This window comes from Sebastes fasciatus, chromosome 3 (assembly GCF_043250625.1).
Source record: "Sebastes fasciatus isolate fSebFas1 chromosome 3, fSebFas1.pri, whole genome shotgun sequence".
Lineage (NCBI taxonomy): Eukaryota > Metazoa > Chordata > Actinopteri > Perciformes > Sebastidae > Sebastes > Sebastes fasciatus.
Window position 1 is genome coordinate 24,850,712 of NC_133797.1, and position 22,856 is coordinate 24,873,567.

At 40.5% G+C, this 22,856-nt stretch overlaps 1 protein-coding gene across 3 annotated transcripts; it reads right to left on the reverse strand.

The window, feature by feature from the left end:
* Positions 1-278: 278 nt before the first annotated feature.
* Positions 279-21,390, reverse strand: LOC141764510 (atlastin-2-like). 3 transcript variants are annotated; one of them, XM_074629801.1, is made up of 14 exons: positions 21,266-21,390; positions 14,830-15,110; positions 12,602-12,733; positions 12,335-12,439; positions 12,129-12,179; positions 9,781-9,837; positions 9,197-9,289; positions 8,980-9,118; positions 8,610-8,737; positions 6,869-6,925; positions 5,569-5,640; positions 5,023-5,454; positions 3,939-3,953; positions 279-3,011 (listed from the first exon to the last, which is right to left on the reverse strand). In XM_074629801.1, exons 1-14 carry the CDS (start codon positions 21,327-21,329, stop codon positions 2,901-2,903), a joined length of 1,737 nt encoding a protein of 578 aa, XP_074485902.1. In that variant the 5' UTR covers positions 21,330-21,390; the 3' UTR covers positions 279-2,900. The 3 variants fall into 3 exon arrangements, with proteins under 3 accessions (XP_074485902.1, XP_074485903.1, XP_074485904.1); XM_074629802.1 differs by lacking the exon at positions 3,939-3,953; XM_074629803.1 differs by lacking the exons at positions 12,129-12,179; positions 12,335-12,439; positions 12,602-12,733; positions 14,830-15,110; positions 21,266-21,390 and adding an exon at positions 10,260-10,383.
* Positions 21,391-22,856: the final 1,466 nt, after the last annotated feature.

The window sequence follows — 22,856 nt, forward strand, 5'->3', positions numbered from 1 at the left end:
ACACAGACCATTTCAGTAAAGACCATAAAATTATGAAAATACAGTGTACAGCACTTTGTAGGCGGACGTATAACTGCCGTCTGGTAGTCACTTTCAGTCCAAAATGGCGGCAGCGTAGCTTTGCTGCTGGGCGCTGATGTTGCAATGGAACGAACAATTGACTTTTTACATTTTAGCTCCATACGTTGCTCCGTGATTCCCATTAGTAGGGTCTACAATATCCTCCCAGACGTCTGCATAATAAAAACATAACATTTAAGAAGGGGCCGACACCGCTCTGTGTTGTAGGAGTTCGGTTTAATATTGTATTGAAAAATAAATTAACGAAAATAACTTTAAAATGCAACAGAAGACAAAAAAAGAAAGGAAAAGAAAAAGATCCAGATTATAAACATTCTTTGCCAGCAGGGGGTGGAATCGCAGTGCTCATGTAAGATTAAATTTACAAATATATATATAAAAAAGGAATTTATTAGACATATCCACAAATCACGAAAGCATTCCTTTACATCCAGTGAGCTGAATCTGGTCTACCACCCAAGTTCTAGTTCTTCCAGCTACAAAAAGGTCTAGAAAATTTATATTTATATATGTATATATTTCATACACATGCCCTATGTGTGGATGAGGCTGTAAAAAACTAAACTGTACAAAAACAAAAAGCACACAGTGGTGATGATGTTGTGGATGGAATGATGATTAAATTAAGAAAATAGGATTCAGGAAAACAACGATGTGATGAGGTCGATGTTTGGAATGAACCTTTCATTCATCCGATTCACGGATTTTGGCTTTAAAACGGAAACACGGACATCATCTCAACAAAGTGTTCATATTATATGTGGGTCATGAAATGATTCTTAGTGTTTTGCTAAACGGTTTCAAGTGCTTTAAAAACAAGAAGAGGCGGTTCAGTCCTAAGATTTGTCAAGATGAAGAGGAGGAATGACAGAGAGGGAATAACACTCAAATTAAATAACAATTATTAAATACTATCTACAAGGTCTCAGCTGAGCTGGACTGGAGGAACAAATTTAAAAGCTTTATTCTCTGAAACTTCTGGCAGTCAGATCAAGAGGATCATCATCATGAACTACCAGGTTAAATGTTTAGAAGCCTGATAACCCAATATATGAATCCAGAGATCATTAAAGGCTTAAGGAATAGTTCATAGTATTAACCTTTTTTGGATCTCATGTTAGTTGAGTTGGAGCCGCGGTGGAAGGATAAACCGTCAAGAAATAGTTCCTAATAGTCCCCCGACTCCAGACATGAGATCCAATCTGAACATCTCCCTGAACTATGAACCTTTAAATAATAAAAAGAAAAATATGTTTAATACTGAAAATCATGAACACGTCATTACTGTTAATCTGAAAATAACAATTAAGATAAGATAATCAAGTCAACATTTAGCAGGCTACTTCAAGGTCCAGCTGGTTTTGGGGGAAATCTATCTTATCTTACTTACAGAGTCAGACAAACTCATGGACGTCTTGTTTGGAACAGTAACTCATTTATCTGCAGGTTTTTCTCTATGCAGAAAGAGTCAAGCATGTAGAAGTATCTGAAGCCTGTATACCGGTACTGATTATAAATTAGTAGATTCAAACTCAAATGATGGTGCTGCTGTGGTTTGTTAGCCACATGCAAGTTGGAATCACGATTAGTGTCACATAGTTTTGTTTACTAATGTTTCTGAAGATGCAGAGTGAAAATAGTTTATATATATGATGTGGGTTTTAAAAAAATTAAGAATATTTTAGCAAATTCACAAGAGCTCGAAACGACTGCCAACACCGTTCAACTCTGATTTAACGACACGCTGTCATTTCTGTATTTATATTGTCGGTATTTAAAATATAAAACATGAAATCACACTGAACATCTGATCCTGTTATCTGCTCCCACAGCGCTGTAAAAAATGACATTAAAACCACCAAGTATGAGAACACCACCGATGAAAAACGAGTAATGCTAAGCTGACATTTACTCTGTGAGCTTTCGACCGTATCCCACATGACCCACGAGTCCTGTACTGAGGTTACATGATGACAGCAAGTTCAATTCACTGAAGAAGACTGTGGGATATTGTTGAAAGCTCCAGGAAGAGCCAAGTGAATATTTACCACAGATATGTGGTCGAGAATGAATCTCCCCAGCTCAATGATCTCCTGACAGATTTGTTGTCATTTCAACAAACATTCAAGTTTGCAGAGTTTTTGACATCCTCACAGCTGGAGGCCTGTTTGCTGACTGGACCAGTCTAACTGTTTAACACATCCATGAGTTTGTGATTCTGGGTTAGAAGTAAGCAAAACTGTAACATTTCCCTGAAACCGAACCGTTGTTGAAGTCCTAAAAACGTTGCGTCAGCTGCAGTTTCCTGCCTGTTTGTCAGTCCGCTCAGTCTGAGAGCCTCCTATGAGTAAAGCTGTAAACTTTGGTTGTGACTCCTCCTCGTGACGCCGCCCAGCGACAGAAACCAACCTGACGGAGACGACCGGAGGGAGGAGAGGAGGGGAACCATGAGGAGGGTCTGTGGTCATGCTCTTCATTCATACATTCACATAAATGGGAATCATTAATGTTGAGTCGTCGTCCGACAGGCGAACACGCACCTGGGATGACACTCGGTGATAGTATAATGGCCCCTCCCACCAATAAATACCTTAACCCCGCCCACTGACAAATAATAAAATACATCACACTGCTTCCTCCGGATCTACAGCGAGTCCTTAAACCTACAGCCAGCACGGCGAGGAACCTCCATCTACAGTCAGAGAACAAAAACTCATTTACACGTCTCAAACCGTCCTAAAAAACGTTGTTTCAAAACCGAGCAGAGAGTGAGGGAGGGAGAGGGGGAATAAACGTGATGGGAACGAGATGGCGGGCTGCTAGTTTTTCTTCTTGACATTGTTGTTTGAGGCAAGCCGGGGTCGCGGCGCCGGGATCAGGCTTGCCAACGGGACTCGACTCCGAGCCACTTCGAAGAGTTTGGAGAAAATCTGGAGGAAGAGGAGGAGAAGGAGGTCAGGTGGAGGAGTGCAAGGCCCTAAATATTATAATGGTTCTGGAAAATAAAAGGATTATTTTACCACCAACTGCCCTTTAGAATTTATACATTTTCATACTTGTGTTTTCACTCATAACAGTTTATCATGTTTGTAATCACTGCAGAATATGCTGCTTAAAATTGAGTGTATATTAAGCAAATCTGTTTTATTTCTGGAATTGGTTCTCTTTCAACAAAGATTAACAACCACCCCGATACAAACAACAGAAGAACTATACTAAACTCCCACTATGGAGCACACAATCAGCAATCCCAATACCATTAAGAGACAGTCAGTCAGTACCAATTCTGGCCACATTCAGTGTCTCTTAGCTCAATGACTACATACCTGATTGTCCTTCAAACACGTTTTAGAATTTTTTTTTAAATGTTTAAAAGAACTGAACTCTCCGATACTCCGTGGTAAAGAATTTCACATCCCGGCTGTCTCAACTGAGAAGCATTTTTGCCTAAATGTTGTAGACCGAAATGTAACAACCGTCTCCTCTAGTGGAATCTAATATAAATTCTTGCAGGTTTGATACTGACGAGTGAAGCTCACATTCAGGAAGCTATGGATGCTGTCATGTGTCATGTGCCAGTGCTGTCTTTTTAACTTTTGATATTTCTTTTTACCCTCCATCCCCCCCACCCTCAAGATGCTTTGCCTTTTGCCAGGCCGACATTGTAAATAAGAATTTGTTCTTAATTGACTTGCTTGGTTAAATAAAATAAATAAAATAAATAAAATAAATAAAATAAATAAAATAAATAAAATGTGGCAAATTTAAAATCGTCTCATTATGTCCATAAATTGTTTGAGGATCTTTTTACACAAATGGACCAAACGAAGGAACCTATACAGTTAGTTAAAACCTACCTTTCGTGGAGTCCTCTGGAGGCATTGAGAGAGAAAATAAAGAGGAAGGATTAGAGGAAGAGGAGGATGAAAAAGAGACGGTGAAGGATGACAAATGTGTTGAAGTGAATCAAACATCAGCGCCGAGTCTTAACTGTCGTTTACCTACGGCTTAACTATAGTTTAAGAGAAGAGCACTGACTGATGAGCTGAATTATATCACACATGCTCGGAGTTAAAGTAAAGAGCTGTTTTACAAGAGGTCGTTTTTTCCACAGGGTTGAGTTTGGTTTGAAATTTGAGACACCAAAATGATCATTTTATCACTTTATTAATCTCAGAACTCTTCTTTCATTACAAAAACAACTAAACCTCTAAATGAATCAAAGTGTAATGTTTAAACTCGCACAGCTGTGCAAAAGAGAATAAATATCAAGACTAAGAATCCAGACATCCGATGCAAACTTTCAGTACTCCAGTTTTACTCCGTCCGTTATTTAGTATTATTGACACATTTCAGGTGGCACCAAGAAAGTATTGGTTTAATAAACGGCCCTATTTGTTCACTATTAGTCTAGTCTACCGATCTTGTCTTGAACCAGGTCTCATCAAGCAAAAAGGATTTTGAAAATATTTTAACTTTTATGCGTATCTAAAAAACGCTAGAACAGGATGCACGGCAGGCGTGTCATACCATAGGAGAACAATGGTCAGCCCTTCATCAGCCCTTTGGTGTTATGACCTCACTAGTTTTCGAAGTTAGGGCTGCAGCTATCGACTGTTTTTGTAATTGTGTATTCTACTGATTATTATATTGATTAATTGTTTTTCAACCAGGCAATGTCGTTTCAGTTTAGTTTTTCTTAAAGGATATCGTTTTTATTCAGTTTAGAACATAATCTTTCACTGCTCATTTTAGTTTCAGTTTACGATAATAACCCTGATGGAAAAGCACTACCTTCAGTTATTCAGAAGTAACAGAATCAGTTGATTAAAGGAGCTTTCAGTATCGCTGATGACTGAAACCAGAGAGGCGAAGACAGACGGACATAAAGACTAGAGCAGAGACCAGACAAGTAAAAGCAGACGAGGCTCGTCCTCTCACCTGTTCCCAGAGGGTTTCAGCCACCTGGTCGATGACTCCTCCGACCTCGCGGAACTCTCCAGAGTATTTGGCATAACCCCAGATGCAGAGTGCCGTCAGAGCCACGCCCATCACCAGGTTACACAGCGTGGCTACAGAGTTGATGCCCACGAAGCCCGTGACCAGCGACACCACGTACATGATGAACATGACGGCGAACAGCGTGGCGGGCGTCCGTGCAGCGTAGAAGATGTTCTTGCCTTCGTTGTGCTTGCTGAAGTTGGCGTAGGTCTCGTCGAGCTCCGCCTCCAGCTGCTCCTGGTAGCGCCGGCAGAAATCCTCCCCGCCCATCTTCTTAACGGAGCGGAACTGTCGCACCGACGCCTGCCGCAGCTCCCCGTGACGGCGCTCCAGCTCTATCGGGGAAATGTAGGGTTTGTCTCCGCCGCAGACCTGCGAACAGAACACAGGACAACGTCGTTTTAAAAATCTGAACGCAAGTAATTCATGTTATCAACCAAACGCTGGACCTCTGATATCCAGTAACAGCATGCTGGGATGCCTTACCTGCTCCATGCTTTTGTGGTACAAGTCTTTGGCTCCTGCTACAGCTGCAAGGTTATTAGCTTCAGCTGTTGCCTAGGTAACAGATGACAAAACATAGATTCAACATGGAGAAGTGAGGTAAACACATCATTACAGATCAACAGAGTCCTAGGACTCTGTTGATCTGTAATGATTACTAGAAATGAGATATGCTCCAGTCTGATCTGATGGATATACTGTTGTTAATGTTATTTACTAGGGCTGTCAAAGTTAACGCAATAACGTGTCAACGTCACTGATTTCTTTAATGCAACTTGCGATTTTTATGTCGTAGCAGGCTCAATTTTAAAGCTCGAGTGAAGATACTGGCATCATATGAAACTACAAAACCTAAAGAACCATGTCATACTAACTTGTCACAAAGGAGGCTAAATAACGCTCCAAACGTGCGCTAAATTTTGGCGAGGAAAAACTGTCATGGCTATTTTCAAAGGGGTTCCTTGGCCTCAAGATATGTGAATGAAAATGGGTTCTATGGGTACCCACAAGTCTCCCCTTTACAGACATGCCCACTTTATGATAATCACATGCAGTTTGGGGCAAGTCATAGTCAAGTCAGCCCACTGACACACTGACAGCTGTTGTTGCCTGTTCAGTTTACCATGTTATGATTTGAGCATATTTTTTATGCTAAATGCAGTACCTGTGAGGGTTTCTGGGCAATATTTGTCATTGTTTTGCGTTGTTAATTGACCGCTATGGAGAACGTTTTTTATGAGCAGGTGCGTGTTTCAGAAGACTGGTGTAGAATAAATAATAATGCGTTAATGCAAGATTTGTTTTAACGTTTGTGTTGTTAATTGATTTCCAGTAATAAAAATATACATTTGCATAAAGCAAGCATATTTGCTCACTCCCATGTTGATAGGAGTATTAAATACTTGACAAATCTCCCTTTAAGATACGTTTTGTGATAAAACCAATAAGAAATGTGCAATTACTTTGCGATTAATCGTGATTAACTATTGACAATCATACAATTAAATATTTCAATCAACTGACAGCCCTAATATTTACACAGGATATATATTACTACAAATGTATCATCAACTCATATGTAAACATATCTGAACCATTCAGAAAGTTTTCCTCAGTGAGAATAACATTATTAATAAAGAGAACTGATTATTCAGCTCTGTTAAAAAGAATATACTCAATCTGTTCTTGTTTTTTTTAATTAAATATGATATAAACTGTCCAGCAGGCGGCGCCGTTTAACAGTGAGATTATCTTCATTATATTGTGTATGAGCAGAGCTGACCTGCAGCATTGACTTGGGGTGAGGAAGCTCTTCTCCCTGGTAGATCTTCATGTAAGCCTGAAAACACAACAGACAGATAACAGAAGGTGCAGAGAAACAGTACTGAGTCAAACTCTAAATTATTTCTGGAGGCATACAAATACAAAGACGACATCCGAAGGACAGCAAGGGATTTGCAAAAATACCCAAAAACTTCCAAGACTTTCGTCTTTACATTTTAATGTTACCTGAGATGACCTGAACTTATGACCAGTTTAACCACCAAAGAAAGGTGATAACAGCTTCTTTCTCATTAAACAGAGCTCAGTAACACAATTCCAACTTACAGGGTTCCTAAACATCTTCCATTTAAAAATTAAATGATATTTGACATCCGAGTACAAATAGCTAGATGTTTATTATGTAAATAAAGGGTTTTAAAACCCAACTGTTAACATGTATGTTACATTCTGTCTATGTAGACTATACTATTATGTTGCCAACTAATTGCCAGAAGATTGTAGCTCAGTAGCTCATACAGCAGGGTTAATTTTGGCAGCTATTTTAGATTTAGTCTTAAAACGAAAAAATGCTTATTAGTCGACGACATACACTTCTATACTATATACTTCTTTCCTTGCTTTTGACGACATCTAGCTTGTTCTGGCCTGCACTCGCTCACACAGTGGTAAATGTTTTGGCTGCCTGCTCCAAACGCCATGAAAAACAGGTGCTTGTATGACCAATTTATTTTAAGAAATGCTAATTTCATATTTTTCCATACTGCGTAGGAACCCTGAACTCAAGGTCCACTTACTAGCTAGAGCTGACGCGGTGAAGGAATTTCCCCTGCAATAACCTGATTTTAGTGCTCTATATAGTACTTATATTGTTGCTTTGTAAATGACAAAGATGAAATACTTGATAATTGTTAAAAGCAGAACTCAGAAGGACAATGAGGCTGAGACGCTTTGGTTGTCTGGTTCTATGATACTTAATATCCACAGAAGTAAAAATGTCCGCACAAGGTAGAATACTTGCTCTGGATATATGCAAAATATGCAGCGCTCCCATTGCAAAGAATTTAACAAGAAAAAATGTGAACATAGCGGTTGTGTCGGTTGTCTAGTCAAAAGCGTGGTATTGCAATATTGCAACAGCCCCATTACTAGCTTTTTCTAGTGCTTTCAACCAGGATTTTGAAATGGTAAAAATAATAAACATATTCGTACTTACTAAACAGAAATTAGTTACTGAAAAGAACTATAATTCTCTCTCCTAATAAACTGCAGACTCACATTTTCAGGGCAGTCTGTAAAGCTTTATTTTTCAAGTTCCTGAAAATATAGTTTTATCTGTTCAGGACATTTAAAGTTCCAGGACACTACAATGCACATTTATATTTTGGAACTTATTTTGAAATGATTCAGGAAATTGGTGTCATCCTACTGACAGTGATGATCTCATAGATGGAAGCAATACAGACATAGGTTGCATCCACACTAACATGCTATTTAGTATGCTCAAACAGTATGTGAGCTATTTTAGTATGTCCGAAACCAATAGTACGCAAATTGAAAACCATTTCTGGTGAAATATTACAGTATGCAACTCTGGATACTACGGCTGCATAAATATCCCACAATGCAATGCAGTAGCGACAACAACATTCATGGTGGACGGCTATCAAATTAGTTCTGATGTAATGTCGGATCTACTGTTGTGTATCTATGGATACAGACACCCACAGATATAAACTCACTTTGAAGTAGTGCAGCAGGTCTCTGCAGGTGATTTTGACTCCTCCGATCTCTTTTTCCACCAGGTTTTCTGGAGAGAGCAGCGTCGGGACGAGGTTCACCAGCTCCTTCTTAAACTCCTCATCGATATCTGAGACACACACACACACACACACACACACACACACACACCAACCCCATCACATAAAGTCATAAAGGTGTTATTTTTGTACCCTGAACTGTCATTTGATGCTCAGGTGACTAAAGTGGTGCAGTCCTGTTTTGCCCAACTGAGACAGCTTACTAAGATCAGGTCATTCCTTTCCCCTGCTGATTTAGAAAAGGTCATCCATGCTTTTATGTGGATTGGTTGTGTCTGCGTTAGTGTTTTACCTCTGAGCCGTCCGTCGAAGTGCGGGTTGGTGGCCACCTTGAGGCCAGGGTGAGGCAGCAGGAAGCAGCCGATGTTGGAGAAGCAGGAGTGGATGTGTTTCCTGACGTTCTGCAGCTCCTCATGTTGGTTCTGCTTCACCTAATCACAGACGTGAACACATCATCAGTATGAAGATGTTTAAACCAGAGAGACTTCAGCCTGACTGGTGAAACTAACCTGCAGTCGCTTCTCCAGGAAGCTCTGTCCTCCCTCCAGACCGTACGGATGTTCGTAGGGGTAACTCCAGTCTCTGATCAGGAACATCAGACTCTGAACAGAGGGGCACATTCATCTTACATTCACATTCCCCATTGGAAAAAGCTGTCTGACGGTAAGGTACAGTGGTGAACATATTCTAAATGTAGCGTACACTTAAACTGATATTACTTTTTTTAGGTGGCTAAAATACATTTTGCTGCTGCCCCCGTCCACAGCAAAACATTGCTTTGCTTCCGTGCTGGTACTCCCGTCTGTTTCTCCAAACTGGGGGCGTGCCGACCGTCATCTACTGTAGGTAGTAATACACCAACTACTTTGAACCCCACTTCAAACCCGAATTATCCCTTTAACATCGAGCATCTAAAGCAGCTCACCCCAAAAAGAGGGACAAGACAAAGCTTATGCTTATTGTCATTAAGAAGGTCTCATTTAGTCATTTGAGGACTGAAGTTCAAATGTTGTTTATGTGTCAGAAACCGAGTCTCTTAAAATCTAACTCTGTGAATATTATGAGGAAAGTGAACGTGGTTCGCAGATCACACCTGAAAGGGTTTCTCATAGACTTCCTCCATGGCCAGTCGTCCGTACTCAGTGAAGAGCTGAGGAGAGGAAACAACCAGCAGCTTAAAATCCAATCAAACATCACAACACAGTCATAAAGCTCAATTAGCGTGGGAACAAATGTGTGCGTATCTCATTCTGCTTTATCCGGTCCATGAAAGCTTTTCCATTTGCTGCTCTAAATGCTCGCGGTCTGAAAAGTCTTTTGTGCTGCAGCAAGGGATAAGGTTTGTTTTTGTTTGGAATAAAAAAGAAGAAAAACTGGGTTGAGTTTAGCCTGACAGATGTTCGCTGCCTCAATGCAACTGATTTGTCAGCACCTGTTTTAAATTAAGAATCTCAACATTTTTCCAAGGAATCTGGCATTAAATTAATCCAACATGTGCAGAACCATGTCGTCATCATTCAACTTGTGAGGAGAAAAAAATGCATACAACTTAAACTGTAACCCCGCCCTCACTGTTTGATTGACAGATGATCTCTGAAGTGCAGTGATGAGCAGTTGGGACCAAAGATGGGAGAGAACGGTGAGCGACTTCTGTCAGGCTTCCAGTCTGAGCTGCTTTCTGCCTCATAAGGCAGCCTGCTGCTGGGTCCAGTTCAGCAGTTAATCCTGACCTGAACACATCATACAACACCTGATATGGAGCTCTTCACTCACAAGAAGGATGAGCTTTAACAGAAATGCTGCTGTAAATCTGTTGGACTAGAAATCAACATGCAGCTGCTCTGTCAGGTCGGACAGTGAAAGCAGTCAGAGTCCTTGTTATTAGAGTTGTTCTGATACCGATAAAAGTATCGGAAATGTGTCCGATACTGCTGAAAATTTGGGATTGGGTATCAGCGAGTACGCCAGTCTATGCGCTGATCCGATACCATAATTTATTAACCCAGAAAAAAAATCTACTTGTTTAACTGGAAATCAATTCTTCGTCGCGGCTCCAAAACAGTTGCCTTCACTGTGCTGCCGCCTTGGATGTATCCTGGCTGCCACTGGCAACTACTGTTCACTATCCAAACATGGTCAGTAGGAAACAGCTGTTTCTTCTTCTTCTTATCATCATCATCATCAATTTTTATTATTATTATTAATAATAATAATAATAATAACTATTAGGGCTGTTCCGAATACCATTTTTGGGATTTTGAAGCTTCGGTGAGAAATATGTGGGATTATTCCTCATTTCATGGTCTATTTTGGGATTTATAAAATTATTATTATTACCAATTTATATGAAAAAATAAAGTAAAACCGAAGCATTTGAATACTGATTACCATGGCAACAGTTGAAGCATTTGAGTCAGCCCTAATAACTATATATATATATATATAATAATAATATATATATATATATATATAACAATAACATATATATATATATATATATAGTTTTGTTTTTTTAAATCACGCTGGTATCGGAATCGGTATCGGGGAGGAAAATCGGAACATCTCTACTTGTTATCAGGAGAGGAAAGTAAAAAACTGTCCAAAACTGGACTAACAGGATTGTTTAACACGGTTAGCTAAAAGTCAAGTTTGCTTCGGCTGGTGGGCGGTGCTTGGTATTTCCTCAATTGATCTCAACATGGTTGCCGGATCACAAACGTTCTCATTTTACAGCTAAACCGTACACTACAAGATGTTTCTGAAAACATTTGAGGTGAAAGTATAGTAACAGAATATTGACTCATATTTGATCAGTGCTGCCTAGTTTGACCGTTTGATCGGAGTTTGCGAGTGATTGACAGCTGCTCAGAGACGGCAGACTCCAGCTCGGCTCTGATTGCTTGTTTTCCTCCAGTTTGTGAAATCGTGCAGATGCAATCAGGAGCACCGGAGGACACAGAGGCACGTGATTGTTTTCATATCACCTGTCTCATGCACCACTGTCAGGATATAGTGACCGTTTTATAACTTTTTTAAAATCATATTTGCTCCAATCTCGCCTACTTCACCTAATGGGTTAAAGAAATTAGTGGCGTTAAAACGAATATACGTTAACGCGTTATTATCGCATTAACTTTGACAGTCCTAATAAAAGTCATTTAAAATTTTTTATGTCAAATTATTGATTTCTTTAATAAGTAGCCGTGTAATAAGCGGGATAATGTACAGCGAGCAGGTCATTACTGCAAAATGAACCCCTTCAGGGTGATTGAAGACCCCATTGCCACAATAATGACCCGCTCGCTGTACATTATCCCTTACACATCATATTACTATTAAGTTAAATACTATTCATCTATCAAATTTACTGATAAATAATATCCAGTCGTTTTCTACTCAGTGTGAGCCATTTGTAAATTTGTCTACAAGTTGATTACTGACCTGGAGGTGCTGGAGGTCATCTTCTTGGACATTCTGGGACAAGTTGTACACCTGAAATACACACAACAAACCAACACCTCAACCTGTTAAGTCACCGGGTGCCATCACAATGCGACCTTTATTACTTTACAACCACCGACGCACACAGGACTCTGAAGCTTGTTTGACACTTAACAGCACAATTTGAATGATAAAAATCAGCTTACCTGAACAGAGCTGGTCATGGTGCTCAGGGCGAACAGCGTGGCACAGTCTTTGATGGTAGACTGGCTGTCAAACGCCCCCTGTGTGTCAATTAGTAGAACTGCAACCTGCAAGAACAACACATATTTCAGCTCGCACTAAAACTAGATTATTTTGTGTAATTAGTTGGGATTGATGTGAATACACACTACACTGCCTTGGAAGAAAACTGAAACGGAGGATTTAAAGCATTCAGAAAACGATGACTGGGTGTCGGCCTGTGAACTGACCTTGCAGCCGTCTGGTTTCTCCACCACGAACACCTCGCTCCAGGCCAGGATGCCCGTGGTCTCCCTCTCACAGCCGCCTCGCCAGGTGAAACCGGTCAGAGGCTCCTCCTCGCTGCCGACCCATGAACCCGACTGGACAGAGACAAGAAGAGGGTAAAGAGGTCATCACACTGTTCCTGTTCCAATAATATTACATACAGATATCCTGTTTGTTAAAGGTTGGTGTTTTTATGCACCAAAAATGCTGCCTTTTCACAGACAGTAAGATTACACTGTGTTGATGTATTGATGCAAGACCATGACAACAATTTGTAATTTCTTTTGGTTACATTTGCTCAACTGAAATCAAAACTATGAAATGAGAACTCGGAAAAGAGAAGAATGTAATTTTAGTGTTTTTGACTGGTTGTCAATCTGTTACAGCCGAAGCTCGACATTATTCTGTAGCTAAAGTTATTGTGTATAATGACCGAGGAGCAGCAGATCCACACAGCAGGACTGTTTTCAAGCAGATTTCTGGGTCTTACATTACTTCTCCTGCCACCTGTGGTTTCCAGTTTATTTCAATACCTGGTGGAAATCCCCTTGCAGAGACCTGACACTAGGATAGTTTCAGATTCATGTCCATGAAACACAACGCTCACATTTCCATAGTTATTTTGAAAGATTTTGTCCTCATCTCTTACAGTGTAGTCGTGGACAGGACAGGACAGGAGGAATTATTACAGCCACCAACGACTGTCAACGTACATCTGACGTGAGTTTTGTATTAAGCCGGACATTAAAGGAACCTATCCTTTAACCTATAGCAGCTTTAAACAGTAACTTCAGTTGTGACTGTGAAAGACCTCAGCAGGTACCAGGAAGGAAAATTAATCTAAGAACTGATGGTTAGTATGGGTGGGAAATATGAATACTATACACAGCGCGATATAGATAATTTTCTGGTAAACTGTTTATATATAAAGGCCCCGACACACCAAGCCGACGGTCGGCCGTCGGACAGTTTAGGGCCGTCGGTGAGCGTATGTCGGCCTAGTTTTTTCGGTGTGTCCTGCACCGTCGGCTCTAGTCTGCCCGTGTTGGAAGTTTTTCGGCCGATTCAGCATGTTTAATGAGTGGTGTGAAAATGGTCGTCAAACACCGCTTTGTTGTACATGATGATACATGTACGTATCATAACGGCTTTTTGTGTATCCGCAATCCTGTCTTCCGGTTTCCCTTTTTTGAATGACGGCTACAGTCTAGCCGCCTGCTGGTGTGGAGAGTTATTTCCTCTCACGCAGGCCGTCGGCTGTAGTCTGTGCAGCGTGTTTAAATGCAACTAATCGGCCAAGACAAAGGTGACGCAAGCTGACGCCACAAACCAAAGGTGAATACAGACAAAGTCTGGTATTGTTGTTAATTCAGTAAATTAAATAGTAACAAATCAAGGTTCTTTATATTGATGTAGAACTTGCATAAAAACATAAAATATGATTGCAATATGTTACCATAAATCAGTCTGTGAAAGGGAAATCTTCTATGGTGAAGAGAAATATCTGACCGTAGACAAATTCATGTCTTCTTCGTCATCAGCTGAAACATGAAAAAGCTCTACGGTCTAATCCCATTCTCCCAGCTCATACTTTGAGACCTGTGTGAGGTGTGTAAAAAGCAGCCCTACCATGACCTGACCTGTGTGGGCTAGGCTTATTCTATGCATAAAGATGGCTTTTATGTGTGGAATAAGCAGCAGTGAGCTCTGCGGAGGCCCAGCCACAGACCCGGCATTGTGTCGGCCTAAAATCCTCTTTACAGCATCATGAAACCCTCCAGAATGTTCCTCAGTGCTTACCCTAGATTAACACGGCCAAAGGTTGAGTCACAGATCAACACAGACACTCAGTTTTCTCTAAAACCGGTCATGGTTTCAAACGGTTCAAAAATGTTAACCGGAGTCATTTCCTGCTGCAGGATATCAACCACAGCTAACAGGAAGTTTACTGGAAATTCTTTTGTTTCTCAGCTAAAAGAGTTCCAATGAAACAATGAACACTCTCATCAAGTGTTTTTATGGTTTAATGTGGTGAAGAAGATTTAATTTTGCATTGACAATTCTACCACTCCTGTAGAAATCCAATCAAAACCTCACTGGACAAATAATTAACATTAACTCTTTAATTCAGACAGCTGTAGAGCCTTGACAGAGACTTGTTTAACATGACTTCAGTCAATGGTGAGTGTACCTGTTTGTACATGAAGCGCAGCATGAAATCCAGCAGGAAGGACTTGCCCTTGCGGAAAGCTCCGGCCACGGAGACGACGACTACGTGGAGGTCCTGCACCTCCTCCTGCAGCAGCAGCCGCTCCAGCGCCTCCTCGTGCAGCGAGAACGAGTGCTCCTCCTCATCCGCCACCACGATCTGCACCGGCCTGGCCACGCCCACCTCTTCCTCCTCCAGCAGGTCGTCTTCGTCCTCCTCCTCACGCCTCATCGGGGATGTGTCCGATTTAAACCCGTGGCCACCTGAGAGGGAAAGTTGTGGTTAAAGATTGACCGACCAGAACGAAACCCTTCCTAACCCTGTCCTAACCTGCTCCGTGCGTCAGCGAACAGCCTGAGCGACGTGTCGCTTGTTGGAAAAACTGCTCGCCCTGGTTCAATTTATGCAAAGTTTTGCGCACCTCCAACCTATTTCCACTGGTCAAAATAGACGCCGTCAGTAACTGACAGTTAATATCACTCTCTCTATGAAATAGAGAGTACCATCGCTCGTACTATATCTGGACAATTTTTTTTTTTTATCCATTTGACAAAGTTCGCTCAGTCGCTGTATGTTAGAAAGAGGTGACCAGTTTTATTGAAGCTTAAAGAAAGTAGTTTGCATCAGAGTGGACGAGGTCTTCTTTCTTATCTGCAGTCTGACTGCAGTCATGATGGCCGAGTTTCCCCCTCAGGGATCAATAAACTCTGATGTTGAGAAGCGACAGTGGCTACAGGATGGAAAAAAAGTTTCTGACCTCCTCCAGTTAGTGAAGCTTCACAGGAGCTCGGCCAAGAGGAAGGCTGAGGGGAATCGCTTTCTATTATAGGATGGCAGAGCTGGCTGGAGGTTTACAGTAAATAGACATCAGTCAGTGTTGTTCTACAGAGTCAGTTTTAACCCGTGGACTAGTAAAGCCTTCAGCTCTCCTTGTATGGCAACAATTACACTTCACTGATCTGCAGCCATCTGGATATTTCAGGAAGACACATTTGACCCTTTTTGGGTGCTTCGACATTCATCAGATAGGTCCATAGACTGTATATAAGAAGTGGACGTAACCCATTGGAATATAGACTGCCGTTTTGAAGCCTCGAGTTCAGCATTTAGGCCGTCAACATCTTGGTATCTGGTGGTCGCCATGTTGTCTTTTGCAACCAGAAGTGACACGGCAGGGTGGAGCTAAGTATAACTGAACGCTGAATAAGACATTTTAGGCAGCCAAAAATTTTATAATTAACTGTCATGAACGGAAAACACACTGTGAAATGGTTAAAGTTGTAAGACGAAAACACAGACAACTCCCAGACCGAACAACGCCGTGGTAGCGACCTGTCAATCACAAGGTAGCCACACCCTAAAGCATACCCTGCTTTATGGTCCATTTTACTCTAATTTACTAAATGAACATCATGCTGTATTGAAGAAGACTTGAAACTAGCGATTGAGACCATAAACTCATGTTTACAATGTTTACTGAGGTAATAAATCAAGTGAGAAGTAGGCTCATTTTCTCATAGACTTCTATACAATCAGACTTCTTTTTGCAACCAGAGGAGTCGCCCCTTGCTGGCTGTTAGAAAGAATGCAAGTTTAAAGCACTTCAGCATTAGCTTCACTTTTCAGACCCTGGAGTTGCCAGCTGGTTAGGTCAGAGTAAAAGATTTCCTCATCTGAAACCATCGCTGGAGAACGACAAAGTCACTGTGTGTGCAAGTTTCAGGGGACTAGACCTGTGACCTCGTGGTTACGTGACAGCGCTCACTCAGACGCAGTCTTGTGATTCCACAGCTAACCGAGCAGGCCTGGGGCCTCATGGGAAGAAGAGTCTTTATTCAGGTCACTGTTGAGCTGGTCGGGCCATGTGAGAGCTCCGCAGGCAGCAACACGACAACAATGATCCACCACATCCAGCAGAAAGCTCGCTTGGTAAAATATACACAGTCACATCATCCTGTGGAAGATGTAAAGAATGTACAGGTCCACATAAAAACGTTTTTGGGACGCCTTTCGGACGATAATGTGTGCTTTAACTGAGGCTTTTAAGAAGACCAGTGATCCGGTAAATTCAGTGTCCCAATGTTCTCTGTACAGCACATGAGCTGCCTGAGGGAAAATACTTCTACACTGTGAAGTAGAAATGTTGTGTTAAGCTGACAGATAATCAACAAAAACTTTTAAGTTATCCATCAAGCAAAAAAGTCAAACATTATCTTGTTCAAGCCTCTCCAATGAGAGGATTTACTTTTTTTTTTAATTTAGACTACATCCTCACTGAACTGACTAAACTAAATATTGTAAGAAAATCTCCCGAAGACAGGAGGAAGAAAGATTTAGCTGTTCTGATGTTCAGTGTGGATGGAGATCTTCATGCGAAAAAAAACTGAAAACTTAATGGAAATTGTCAATGTTCGTTGTCTTGTATTCCTGCCTGCTGCAGTGAATTTTTCCCTATTATCCATTTTAAGCCTAGTTCATTAATACAACACACTACAGAAGTGAATAAGCACATTTTCCTGCTTATCTAACAGGTCAAGCTGACTAGTGGATTCCTGTATATTCACTTCACACTGGTCAACTTCCTTACAACAGTGATCTAACCTCTAATCAAGTCATCCCCTCTATCAGTCACTGTATCATTACACCCGTCAGCAGAGCAGAGGAATCTGGTCTGAGTTCAGCTCAAATGTCTGTTATTAAAGTGTCTTTGAGTGCTGACGGTCAGCAGCATATAGTCTGGTATTACAGTTTAGAGAGTTCAAGCCTTAAAATGTGAATCTGGAATAGGACAATAACTAACCCATAACAGGTTCTGACTCTACCGAGGAAAAGCCTACATGTCCCCCCAACATTGTATCCGACAGCTGTCCTATAGCTACCTATCCTTGTGCAAGAAAAGACATTACAAACAAAACTCCTTTCAAAATCTGCTAGTTTAATGTTGATGTGCTTCTTTGAAAAAGCACTTGCCTTGTCAGAGATCTACATAAACAATTCAAGCCTACAGAATTTTTTTTTTTTAGTATGGCTGTCAAAGTTAAGCCAATTTAACATGTTACCACAAATTCCTTTTAACGCATTAACGCAATCTATCTTTCGAAGGTTGTAGTGGGCTCAGTTTTAAAGCTGGAGTTCCTGGCATCATATTAAACTATAAAACCTAATGAATCCATTGGTTTCTACCACGTCATACAAGCTTGTCGGGAAGGAGGCTAAATAACGCTCCAAATTTGCGCTAAAGTTTGGCGATAAAAAACAGTCATGTCCATTTTCAAACAAGTCTCTTGACCTCTGACCTCAAGATATGTGAACGGAAATGGGTTCTCTGGGTACCCACGAGTCTCCCCTTTACAGACATGCCCACTTCATGATAATCACATGCAGTTTTGGACAAGTCATAGTCAAGTCAGCACACTGACAGCTGTTGTTGCCTGTTGGGCTTGAGTTTGCCAATTTATGATTTGAGCATATTTGTTATGCTAAATGCAGTACCTGTGAGGGTTTCTGTACAATATTTGTCATTGTTTTTTGTTGTTAATTGATTTACATTAATAACTATATACATAGATTTGCATAAAGCAAGCATATTTGCCCACTCACATGTTGATAAGAGTATTAAATACTTGACAAATCTCCCTTTAAGGTACAATTCTAACAGATACAAAATGTATGATTAATCGCAATTAATCATAGACAATCATGCAATTAAATATTTTAATCGACTGACAGCACTACTTTCTATATTCTGCATAAAATAATAGGTCCGTAATCATCAGTGTATATCAATATCTAGTGGCAAATATTAATTCTGCAGCAGCATTGTTTAGTCTTGAGAGCTCAAATGTGAGCTCAAAATGTGAATCTGGAATAAGAGGATAACCACACCAGTACAATTATGTGTACACCACATGACACATTGCTCAACTTTTGCCCCATTTTGGTCTTAGCACACAGTGTTCAGTTCTCCACACATAAAGTCAATGGAGCTCTCTGCAGCTGCAACAACACAAGCAGCACCAGCTTCTTCTAGCTCAAAACCCTCATGTCCACTATTCACCGAGGTAAAATGAATGTACCTGTGTTTAATGGATCAACAGTACAGGGCTGGCTGAGACCCAATCAAACATATTCCAACACTGACTGTTAAGTTTTCTAGCAGATATCATGTTGACAAAGCACTGATAAGAAAAACAGCAAGCTAGAGGTTTCATCATCAGCTAGCTTGTAGGCTAACTTCACAGCAGTTAAGTTGTCTAGCTAGCAGTTAGCTGAGAGAAACTAACCCACTGCAAGTAACCTAGCCGCAGTGGAAGATCACCAGTTGGTTGTGATTAAGATTAGCCAGCCTCAGATACATCAGGCCAGCAATATGTCATCAAGAGTAGGCACGCATGACCATGCCCGTTTTTGGGGAAAACCAATCCTGTGTCCCTCGTATTATGAGCAAAACCTCATAATAAAAGTTGTGACTAATAAGTCAGAAAATGGGTCGATTTTAAACGGTAACGGTCCCATATTATAAAAAGCGAGATTTTCATGTTTTTTTTATTATAAAGCAGGTTTAAGTGCTATATAGATACTGTGAAAGTATCGAAACGCTCAATCCACAGGGAAATACACACAGCCCGTATTCAGAAACTCTGCTTTTGAAACAAGCTGTCAGGATTTCTGCCCATTCGTGATGTCACGAATATACAATATTTAGACCCTTGACACAATTTTAAATGTATACATCCTAAATGTGTCCCAGTTTATTCCTGGTTTCAGTGTATGTGAATGTCATCAGCTGACAGGAAGTACACATGGACCCAAGCTGTTGCCTAACAACGCAATTCTGTTGCAATTCCGTCAAAATGCACTAAAACGGAGCGTTTCAGACAGAGGGTAAATACAGGCATATTCAAGCCAACAGTATGAGGAAAATAAAGTTTATTTTTTTAACATTACAGCATGTAAACATGTTCTAGTAGAAACACAAAATACAAGTATGAACTTGAAAATGAGCACGATATGGGTCCTTTAAGGGTTATCAATCTTTACCAACATGAGAGGAAAGTTAGTTTAACCAGTGGATTTATAAACCTGATTCAGCGGAGTCTACGGGTCTTAAACTAACATTAGTAGCTCATAGCTATAAGCCGGTGTTATGTATTGTCAAACCACCTTGTTATCCCACTTGCAAGGTGCGCTATTTTACCAGAGAGTACACAGCAGTTTAAGTTAGCTCGCTTAACGTTATGGCAGAGTTCTGCAACCTGCAGCTCAGGAGCCACATGAGGCTCTTTCGCTCCTCTCCAGTGGCTCCTGTGGATTTATAAAAATGAAAATGAATAAATGTGTTTTGTTTACATTTTCATTTTTATTTATCATGTTGTAGGTCTATGGTACGACGGAGTATTAGGGCCACATTGAGGAAAACAAATAAATCTGAGATTTCGAGAATAAAGTCATGATATTATGATAATAAAGTCATAATATTATAAAGAAGTAATTTTACGTTATTTTCTTTTTTTCTTGTAAAGTTATGACTTTATTCTCGTAATATTACGATATTTTTTCTACTAAATGTATGACTTTATTCTCGTAGTATTACGACTTTTTTCCTCATAATATTATGACTTTATTCTGTAAATCTCAGATGTTTTTCCCCTCAATGTGGTCCTAATACTCCGTAGTACATTTGCTCTTTGTATACTATATAAACTATATACTTATAGACTATAAACTGTGTTACCTTCATCACAATAATCAAACATTTTGCGGCTCCAGACAGATGTTTGTATGTATTTTATTTGCCTGAAATGTCTCTTTTGACAGTAAAGGTTGCTGACCCCTGGTGTAGGGTTAAGGTTAGCTAACGAGATAACGGCCGCCAACTGACAGCTGTTTGACAGAGCCGTTAAACAGCAGTTAAACAGCCGTTATAGAGCCGTTAAACAGCAGTTAAACAGCCGTTATAGAGCCGTTAATCAGCCGTTATGTTGGACAGAACGGAACAATGCAGAGTTAGCTGGAAGAGGCTAGCAGCTAGCAGCTCTGTTAGCTGCTCCGCTAACAACAAACACATCCAGCTGAAGGTGAGGACAGCTGGGACGCCTCTCCGGGCTGCTCCGTGACAATACACCGGCGCACAGCGGGGAATGAGTCGATGTCGGTTCAAACAACCCCCGCGGTCCCCGTCACTAGTGATAGAGAGCCGTGTTGTCAGTGATACCTCACCGCTCGGTAACAAGCTGAGCTGCTAACCGACAGAGAGGGGGCGGTTATTCGACGGAGCGGAGCGCTGCTGCCTGCAGAGTCATTTCATCAGTCTACACGGCGGTGGAGAGACCACGTCATTTACTGAGGTAAAAACACCCGCAGTCATCTGCCGCACCTGTAATGTCATTTTAACTCTCCGTATGTATTGTTTAGTTACCTTGTTTGAAGATGCTGTTAGTGTGATTCCGCTGCTGCTTCAACCTGCTCTCCTCCGCCGCCATCTTTCTTGACCTGCTGCTAACGGCAGCAGACTGCTCTGACGTCACAGAAATAGAAGTCGCGATGGTGTCCGCGCGGTCCTAAAGTACGGAACCAAAGCCCCGCCCCCCTGCTAGAGCTATAGTCTCCATAAGAAGTACATTTACTCAAGTACTCAGGTACACACTACACCAGGGGTCAGCAACCTTTACTGTCAAAAGAGCCATTTTTAGGCAAAATAAATTAAATATCCATCTGGAGCCGCAAAACATTTGAGCATTGTGATGACAGTTTATAGTCTAAGTATATAGTATATAAGTCTAATGCAGTGAGGAATATTACGAGAATAAAGTCATACCTTTAAGAGAATAAAGTCGTAATATTATGAGAATAAAGTCATAACTTTACGAAAAAAAAGTCGTAATATTACAAGAATAATGTCATAACTTTATGAGAAAAAAAGAAAAAAACACGTAAAATTATTACTTTATAATATTATGACTCTATTCTCATAATATTACGACTTTTTTCTCGTAAACCTATGACTTTATTCTTGAAATCTCAGATTTATGTTTTTTCCTCATTGTGGCCCTAAAACTCCGTCATCGTACCATAGACCTACAACAATGATAGAGCCGCATGTTGCTCCAGAGCCGCAGGTTGCTGACCCTGCCATAGAAGTACATTTACTCAAGTACTCAGGTACACACTACACGTTCAAGGTACTTGTACTTTACATGAGTATTTCCATTTTATGCAACTTTATCCTTATAATCCACTGCATCTCAGTGGCAAATATTGTACTTTTTACTCCACTACATTTACCTGACAGCTTTAGTTACTTTACAGTTACTATCACAGTTTTTCATCCCCTTCCTGTGCAGGACCATATAAGTGTAGGCTGTACTTCTTCCAACTTTTTTTTTTTCGACATGTAATATTTATTTATGATGATTATTTGTTAATTGACAGTTTGCTAAATGTTTACTGTTAATTTTATTTGTTGTTCTTGTTTTGTTTTTTACTTAGATATTTGTTACATGTTCGAAATAAGTCATTAATTAAAAATAAAGTGAAACGAAATGGTTGTCACTGTCCACTCATAATAAACATGAATCCCAATTAGTATATGAGTTTATGAAAATAATATGCAAAATAAGCATATCGTTTATTATCATGAACGGCAGAATGGTGTGTTGCTTTAAATGCTGCCTCCTCAAGGAATTGTGGGATATTATTCTCTCCTTTCCTTTTGTAAAGGATTGTCCAGTGTATCCTATGCTAGAGGAGGACCTTTCCTTAGCATTTAGAGAATTCAAACAGCTCTTATCATGGCTGCTAGATACTTCCGGGTCATTTCACTCCGTTAGGAACCTTCCTAAGCAAAAAAGACTTTTCGACCGCAGCCTAAGTCCAATATTCTCTCTCTTTTAGCTCTGTTTTTGGTCTCCACCAACGCCTGAGGGAAATATCTGTCTCTTTAGCTGCAAAATACTCCACTATATGTTTACCAGCTAGTCTCCAACTGTGTCTGTCTGATGTAGTGCACA